General features: G+C 41.3%; 1 protein-coding gene across 1 annotated transcript in view; it reads left to right on the top strand.

Moving 5' to 3' along the window:
* The first annotated feature begins 211 nt into the window (after positions 1–211).
* The window catches only part of RIT2 (Ras like without CAAX 2), a 381,183-nt gene continuing 371,853 nt past the window's right edge, over positions 212–9,541 (top strand). The window contains exon 1 of the mRNA XM_059410052.1: positions 212–664. Coding sequence (XP_059266035.1) covers positions 562–664 — 103 coding nt within the window. The 5' untranslated portion in view covers positions 212–561. The remainder of the gene's footprint in view (positions 665–9,541) is intronic.

Genomic DNA, 9,541 nt, shown 5'->3' with positions numbered 1-9,541 from the left:
GATGGAAGCCAGGAGATAAGCAACAGACATCTTTCTTAATTAACTGACTCTGATTTAAAAAAAAAAAATAGTGTCGTTTAAGCTGTAGCTACAGAAGTCAGCCTGTGAGACAGAGCATCTTCTAAGTCTCAGATTCACTCCATTCAAGCAGCTCAGCCTGGAAAGTAGCCAAATGCGTGCTTCTAACAACTGTGACCGTGCAGGGGGCAGGAGAGAGAAAGGAGAGACAGAGTGAGGAAGGGGAATGAAGAAAGAAACGGAAGAGGGAAAGGGGAGTAAGAAAAGACAGCAGACAGAGACAGAGAATGAGAGAAATCGTGGGAGACCTGAGAGTGAAGGATAAGGGAGGGGGATGCAAAGGCAGATTTTTATTGGAAGCAATTGAAGTGGTTGCTATGAGACCCGCTCCAGCAGAGGACCAGCAGCCAGCCCGACGCTGATGGTTCTTACCTCGTACTAAACCTTTCTTTTGACACAGTTTTAGAGTTGCTTAATATCTGAGCAAGCACCTGACACGGGCGACTTTTTCTTTCTTTTTTCTCCTCCCGTCTCTCGGGTAAGATGGAGGTAGAAAACGAAGCCAGCTGCTCCCCCAGCCGCGCATCAGGCGGGTCCAGAGAGTACAAGGTGGTAATGCTGGGAGCTGGGGGAGTTGGGAAAAGCGGTAAGTTTTAATACCAAATGCTGGGGGCGGAGGGAGCTCTGGAGAGGCAATTCTATAGAGCGAAGAATGATGATAATGATAATAATCATGCCGTCGGGGGCTAGCTAGCTGTAGCAATTAAATACAAGTATCTGACAAGATGTTTAAAAGTAATAAGGACTGTTGAAAGATGTAGATAAGTCACGAGAATGGAAAGACAGTGATAATATATAGAACTTAAAAAAAGATCTCTTTTTTTTCCCTTTGATTTTCTGCCAGGTGATATTTGATCTTAATTTGTATGTCATTTTTAAGGTTAATAACATGATATTTATGAAATAGCCATGGTATGGGAAAAAAATGCTCCTGTTCTCAAAAATATAAGAAGAAATAGGTGCCACTAATAGTCAGTGAAATACACAAACACAAACACAGACCCAGACACACAGGCAGGATTATCAATGCTGAATGTTGTATTTGTTTCTTTGATTAGGAGCTTCCTGTCCCCTTTTCCTTGTCTCTGATCTGACATAGTATGGTGTAGTCTTTGAAAGCCAGGAGGAAAGTTGGTTTTTGAAAGTGACAGGGGTTGAAGGAATGGTATTCTTTGTGGGACCTGTGCAGGTAATCAAACCAAATTTTGTGGTTAACAGGTTTAGAAGAGAAAGCTACATGCTTAAAGGGATATGGGATGTTAATGGAGGTAAAGACTGGTAAATTTGTCTTGCTACATTATAAACAACAACAGAAGTTGTCAGTGGTCAGGTTTCTTGAGGAGCTCTAAAGGCCAAGTATAACAAATTCAAACAATAGATAGGTAGCAGTGTTTGAGGCTGATCAAATGGTGAATATCTTGGGGCTATGGTTATCACTAGAAAATAAAAAGGTAAATATAAATTTTTATATAAATTCAAAAAGATCCCCATGAGGGGATACAGCTGTGGGGGTGCCAGAAAACATAAGGAATATTAGAGTTAGCATGGACAAAAATATACACATATATCTAAGTGTGTGTGTGTGTGTGTGTGTGTGTGTGTGTGTGTGTGTATTTCTTCCATAGTTTTGTGCTTGACAAAGATTCAAAATTGAGGTCAACATTCTTGGCATAAGAAATATCCCCAACCAAAGAAAAGCTGATAACTTTGGTAGTGAGTCTACAGGTGGTAAAGAAAAGCTGATCAGTAAAGAAAGGAGAATAAATTGTAAGACTCTAGAAGACAACAAAGGTAAAGAGGTTAGAAAAATAGGAAGAGACATAAAACTGAACACCCCTCACACCAACCCCCACCAAAAATAAATAAATAAATAAATAAGGCATTACTAAAAGAAGAAAAGAAATAGGTGAATCTGGATTTGGCCAATCACTAAATGCTTGGTCAAAGTGAGAAAAATAAGTCATCTCTCCTAAAAATGAAATATGAAGTAAAAAACTTTGCAGCTGGGTAGGAATGAAGAGTTTTCTAAAAGCTTTTTTTCTTCTTCTTCTTCTTCTTCTTCTTCTTTTTAATGTAATGGTTTGAAGGGGAAGAATCAAAATAGATGAGGAGTAGGGAGGGAGGGAGGGACAGAAGGAGGAAGGATAAAGAGAAAATACTCCATGAAAATAAAACTCTCTTTCGAAAGAATATAGTTGGTCAGACACAAGGAGGAAGAATAATGTGAGAATAAAATCAGAGAGAAACAGCTCTAATCAGACCAATCAACAGAAATGCCACCAACAGTCTGTGAGGTCAGAGAGATGCTGCAAAGATCCCACATTGTGCCTGTGGCTTACTTTCCCTTGCTGGCTGGATATTTTCCTGTTTGACCAGGAGCTTCGGGGATGTGGGAATAGTGTGACTGGTTTTTAGTTATATATTCCGTCATAATGAACCGTGGAGACAGACGTAGGATAGGGCATCCTTCAGCAATATACTTATCCTGGAGGTGATATTATGTCTACTGTTAGTACTGTTTGTACATTGTCACCTTCCCAATAACCAGGCATTTTTGACATCATGAAATGTTGGTAGAAATTTTTGACACAACAAAACACTGGGTAGCTGCTACCTGCACCGTGTACATTAAATAGTTGAGCAAAACTTTTTCAGTGTGATTAACACAGGAGTAGCCAGCTTGCCTCGGAGATGGTTAAACATAAAAGAGGGTTAATAGTTCTGCTGTGTTGTTACTTCAGAGAGAATGGAACTCATAGGAAAATTCCAGGTCTAAAAAAATGCCGTGTTTGTGGCTAAACATTGGGAATCAGAGTGATGGAGTCACACCTTCCTCTTGGGCTTTGTCCCTGTGATTCATTTGGTGTTAACAGTATATAAATATTCAAGCACTGATTCTCACCATTAACCTCTTTTGAAAGTTTAAACGTTTGCTTTCAAATGAACTAAAAAAAATTTTTTTTAATAAAAAAGCCACTTTTTCTATTGCTGAATATCTGGATCAACAGACCCCCAATTTACTTTTCTTCCCACAGTTTCAATGGTTTATATGAAAGAATTGTACAATCCTATTAAGGTGGGTTGTATGAGAGGATTTCAAGGAGAAATTTGCTGTTCTGAAGAATCTAAAGAAGATGTATCAAGCGATCATCTGTTTCTAATTCTGAGTCATTCTGAGTCTGCCTTGAACATGAATGAGAAACTCAATTTACTGGAACCATAATTTTTAAAGGAACAGAATCCTGGAGATTGTCTATGCTTACTGTGAAATTAGGTTTGTTTGTTTGTTTTCCCCCTCCCTATCCATATTTTACTAAGACATCCTTTGGTGAGTAGGAAATTTTGGAAGGATTTGCAACTTCACTGAAAGAGAAATTCCCACAAGATTTAAAATGTGTAGGTAAATAACTGTACTGTGTTTGAGAAATCTCAAACCAGCAATCAGCAAGTTATTGAGTGGGTACTATGCATGGGCCCTGTGCTAGTTCCCACTGAGAGGAAGCAAGAAGGAAGTGAATCTTCCTGTGGCAGATATGGACACATGGTTTTCATGATAATCTCCAGTCTTCACAATCTAAATAGCTGTTGTCAAAAAACTGAATCCCAGGGGGACCCCTTGTCCTTGGTCACAAAGGTTATAATAAGATTTCTGTGATGTTTTACCTGACTCTTCTACGTTCTATTTGACTCCCTAGAAAGAAGAACAAAGAGTTCTACCACTTACTATCAAGAAGAAAATAGGGTGCCTGGGTGGCTTAGTTGATTAAGCATCTGACTCTCAGTTTCAGCTCAGGTTATGATCTCAGGGTCACGAGATGGAGCCCCATGTGGGGCTGTATGCTGAGCATAAGCTTCTTTGGGATCCTCTCTCTCCATCTGCTCCTTCCCCACCCCCCATATGCTAGTGCTCTCTCTCTCTCTCAAAGGAAGGAAGGAAGGAAGGAGAAAATAGGCCTGTTCATAATGCGTTCTCTACTTGATTGTTATATCTAAAAGACATTTCTACTCTCTTGACTAACACCTTCATTTATGTATCTATAGCTTTTTCATCTTTACATACAAGTACACAAACATAATATTTATATTATCTATAAATGAAAACATATTTATATCATATTTATATTTATATAATTGAAACATATACCTAATGTGATCCGGGAGTGTCATAAGTACTGAGAAAACAGCAACAAGAAGGAGTCCCCACCTTATTTGAAAGATGGAGGAACCCAGGCCCTGGAAGCTAAGGGACTTGCCAAATTCCCGCCCGAGCTGTGGCAGAGTCACATCTAGAACACAGTTCTCCTGACCCCCTTGGTTCCTGTTTTTACTCTGTATCCAAGTTTTTACACAGGATACTGTAAATAAAAATTGGATCAATCACCCAAAGAATTTGAATTAGGCACATTCTAGCCTCCATCTCTTTGTTCCATTGCCTGCCATCTCTTCCCCTTCCTCAAAACAGAGAAAAATAAAATAAAATCTCACAGCTATGGTTCAAGAGTTTAATGGAGCCTAAACAATCCTAGTAGCCTTTTTTGTTTTTTATTTTAATTAGTTTATTTATTGGTCAGAGATCACAAGTAGGCAGAGAGGCAGACAGGGCAGTGGGTGAGGGTGGGGAAGCAGGCTCCCCTCTGAGCAGAGAGCCAGACGTGGGGCTCGATCCCAGGACCCTGAGATCATGACCTGAGCTGAAGGCAGAGGCTCTAACCCACTGAGCCACCCAGGTGCCTCCCCTAGTAGCTGTTTAAAGCACGAATCTTTCTCTGTCTCTGTAGTTTGAAGCATAAAGGCTTTTCCTCCATGACAGAGCATGGCTAGTGTCTGCTTTCTGCATTCCCATCTGGTTCTTCCAGCTCAGACTCAAATTATTCAGCAGATCTTATCCAATAATAATAAGATATTATCCAGTAATAATAAGATCTTACTTTCCAAGGTACATTTTTCTTACTCTGTTTTATGATCTCAATCGAGGATAAAATAATTTGAGGCGAGCGGGTCATCTATTCCCTCTGTTCAGACAAGACATCTGAGGCACAGAAGTATTGATTTTTGTCCAAGAGTATGCAGAAGGAAATAAGAGATAGGAAAGTAACTCACGTTTTTGAACTTGAAATTGTTTTCCATCAGATTTCATGAGAAAAGTAGAGAACGCATTTGAGTATCAGAGGAGACTGACATGGACTTCTCTACTCCCTAGGACACCTTTGGGGATTAGCTTGGTGAAATCTTGTCAAGGGTGAAGTATGTTTGAGGCAGTTGGGAGAAGGTGTTGTTCCTCATTGCTCTTTCAGCCAGGACCCTGCCCTCCAGGACCTCACCATCTCACAGGGGCTGGGGGGGAATATATTGTATACTATAAACTGATAAGTTTATTTTAGGCCTCTGACATAAGAACTGTGGAAGCTCCGGGTAAATGGTGGCTAAATCTGAATGCAAAAGCTAAGAAGAGGTCTCAGCAGAGATGATACTTGCCTTGTGTATGAAGGAATGAACAGGATTTCTTGAAGTTGAGAAGGAAAAGTACAGAGAGAGCAGGGGATGGAGGGGGGAAGAATTTAACAGGAACAGGGCACACGAAGAGAAAAGACCATGTGAGGGCCATCACAACACTGAAGGGATTTTGATAACTTGGTAACTTTGGGGGCATTTGGAACAATCTCCCCTGAGTCATACTTTCAAACTATCTCAGAAAACTGTAAAACGTATGACAAAATGAAGCAAATATGCTGAAAGCATGAAAAGGTTTAGAGGACTCAGGATTCACTAGAATGCATCCGTTGTGAATTTTTTTATTAAGAGGAATCTCCTTTGTAAAACAGGCAGACCTGCTCTGCCCACACTCTCCTGCAATTTGTCTCTTTTATACATTGAGTTTTGTGAAGGAGGATTTTGTAAAATGAGAGCAATAACAGTATTTTCTGAGGTAAACAGAAAGCAGCACAAAACCAATTCCTTCAATCACAATGAATTGGTATGAGCAGGTCGAAAATCAAGCCTTTATCTGATGAATTAAATCAAGGCAAACAACCAAGTGCATCATCCCTGTCCCTAAGGCTCTGTGCTTTACCTCATTAGCAGAACTTTGGATCTGACAAAGCTGAATAATTGCCACATCATGACCATGTGTTATTTGAACCCTCTAAATTGCAAAGGCAAAATAAAAAATAAACAAGGGGAAAATGGAAAGATTTCAAGACTCAGCGGCCATCCTCTCACCCTCAATCATCAACACCCTCCTCACACTGCATGTCGCCACCCACCACAGTCCTGTCAGCAAGAATCGGCCAAGAGTGCCAAGTGAGGCTCAACAGAAAAGTAAACTGGAAGCCACTGGCCCAAATCATGATTGAAAGTCTAATCAAGTAAAAGATGTTGACGAACAATATTTCCAAGATCATATCTTTTATTATTATATGATATATGATATAAAATATATAATATAATATAATATAATATAATATAATATAATTCCAAGATCTATGCAGTCTATAGATTTTAAACTGATTAAAAAAGACTTAGTACCACCCTATGTCTTTATCAGAAAAAGGGCCCGGAGATGAATACACCTGTATTGATCCCTGACTACCATATGCTGCTTTCCTTGAGAGCCCCAATGGCCAATGATCTGTTGCATTCACCTGACCCCATTTATGCCTCACCTTGATCTTGGGAGGTAGGCGTTAGTGTCTGCACTTCATACATGAGAAAACTGAGCCCACAGAGAAAAGTAGTGGACCCAGAGACACAGAGATATGAAATGATGAGCCCGAGGCACCCACACATGTATCAGTTCAGTGCTCACACTGTTTTCATTTTCCCATGCGGAGAGTTTTCACTGTATTTGTTGAGGAGATGGTACAATGAACCTGAGTTCTGACTTCAGCTGTATCCTTTTAGATATATTTCAGACACCAGACAAAATCATAGATACCAAAGTACATGGCGAATTTTAATTTTGTATAGAAACTACAGAGAGTGTTACCCTGATTAGGTGCAGCGGGAGAGGCATGGGGTTCTGACCTTGTTGTGTTCTGACCCAACAAGATATAGGCATCGAGGACATCTCATGTTCTGGTTCTTTCTGAGGCCCCTGGGGGAAGTGATAACAAGTCCCTCAACTTGGCAAAATCAAGTAACTCGGTAATAAGAAATTATTAAAAACTGAGATTCTGTCAATGAAGAAAATAAATGGGATAAATATATCAGTAAATCAGATGGATTTTTGAAATCTCTTGGATGCTGATCTGTTTTAGAATGTTTTCTCTGTGTGTGTATATTACAGAGTAACTGAAAGAAACTCCAGGTCACAAATGGGATATAACCTTCTCTGTCCTTTTATTTAATAAGAATAGAAGAGGGGGTGTGTGTATCTGTGTATATCTGTGTGTCTAGACCTATGAAAGGCCCAGAAGTGTTACCAAGAGTGACCACCCTCACCCGATCTAGTGGAGTGAAAGGGATATGTGGACAGAGAACTGTCGTGCAACATGGTAGGTGCAAAGAGATAGATGTACACACGGTATTTTTTTTTTAATTTTTTATCTTTTATAAACATATATTTTTATCCCCAGGGGTACAGGTCTGTGAATCGCCAGGTTTACACACCTCACAGCACTCACCAAAGCACATACCCTCCCCAATGTCCATAACCCCACCCCCCTTCTCCCAACCCCCCTCCCCCCAGCAACCCTCAGTTTGTTTTGTGAGATTAAGAGTCACTTTACACACGGTATTTTGAAAACCCTGTGCACTGTGGCTCAAGAAGTGAGAGGACACTCCCACTAGGAGTTAGGGGGCTTAGCCGCTCAGTTACAGCTCTGGTACCAGAAGCCTCCTGAATTCCTGGATGGCGGATTTTCCCATTGAATCACGCTGCCTCTTGTAAACCAGCATAAAATCTTCTCTTAATTGGAGGTTAGGCTACTGATGGGGTGACTATTGTGTGTGTGTGTGTGTGTGTGTGTGTGTGTGTGTGTGTGTCTTTGCAATGTGGTGGTGCCATGAGTATATGTACACTGAGGGAGGGCAGTCCTCTGCAGTGCTTACAAGCATGCTGGAAACTCTCTGATCACTGAATTTGGCTGTTATTTACAAAGCCCAGCAATGTTCTCAACTCACTCCCTTGGGTTTTGTTCATAAATGTCAGCTCTCTGACGACCATCACCAAGCAGTGCCATCTGCTCTTCTGGATCATCAGTGGGGACCAGCTCAGTGTCACCTCTGACAATCATGCCAGGATATCTGTCCTGCCCTTTCTGCCTGCTCTGCCAATAGCATCCCATCAGCATTAGAATAGGGCCTGTTCTGGTCTCCACACTCGTAGGTACTTGAGCATCCCACAGCAGCTAGGTGCACTGGGGAGAGAGCAGTAGGTGCCAGATTCTCCCTGGAGCGTGGGTGAAGCCTAGAGCAGGCTGGAGGATGGCGGAGGAAGCTGAGGATGTTGCTTTGAGAAGGGAATTGGGAGGATGCACAAGGTTGAGAATCCCAGGAAAAGAAATCTGTACTTAACCTAGAACAAGGTTGTAGAGAAAATTGGTGGTCTCAAAACAAGACACTAGCAAGGATTTGATTTTTAAGTGGTTTGATAAGTTGGGTGGTGGGGAAGAACATCTTTGTTCAGAAGACGGCTCGTACAGGGAAGGCTTGCTCTGTGTCTGGGTAGTTACTGGCTGACTGGAGAAGGAAACCTGAGAGAGTTGATCACTGCATCCTTTCTCTTCACACACTTTAAAATGAGAAAAATGTCAGTGTTGTGTGTGCTGAAGCCTTCGTGCACTCACCAGGAGAGAGGATTCTCGTTCTGTCCAAACTCTGTCTTTCGGATTCTTGCCTCAATGAAAATAATGTGGATTTTGGAGTCTCGAATATGCCTGATTCTGTTCTAAGTGCTTTATGGATATTATTTCATGAACTCCTCTAAGACACTGCAGGGTAGCTGGGGTGATTATCCTTAGATTACAGAGGAGAGAAGCGAGGCTTGGGCAGGCTGAGTAACTCAGGCGGGAGCCCAGAGCCTGTGGTCACCGTGTGGGAGTCACCCTCCGCCACATCCCACACTCTGCACCGTAGTACACGAGACCACTGCCCATCCCACGCTCTCCACCTGCCTGGGATCTGTAGGATGATAGGATGATGCCTCAGCACAGAAATTATGACAGAACAATGTGAGCCAGAGGCTTGAGCATGCAGAAACCCAGACTTGTGTCTTCTCATCTGTAAATAAGGGTTGCACCAGTACCAACCGCAATGACTCACACTTGAGTATGTATAACCAAACCTCGCTCACGACAAGTGCCAGATAATGCATGTAATATAAATGGATAATTTGTCTTTAACTAACTTGTCTTTAATAGCATTTGAGCTTGCAGGGACCACTCAAACTCTGAGTCTCCGTTTTCCTCACCGTAAAAAAGTGACATAATTTAAAATTACCTCAGAGGTTTGCTACATAGATATT

Source organism: Mustela nigripes, chromosome 8 (assembly GCF_022355385.1).
Source record: "Mustela nigripes isolate SB6536 chromosome 8, MUSNIG.SB6536, whole genome shotgun sequence".
NCBI lineage: Eukaryota > Metazoa > Chordata > Mammalia > Carnivora > Mustelidae > Mustela > Mustela nigripes.
The sequence above is the reverse complement of the archived record's forward strand: the minus strand, read 5'-3'. Positions and strand labels throughout refer to the sequence as shown.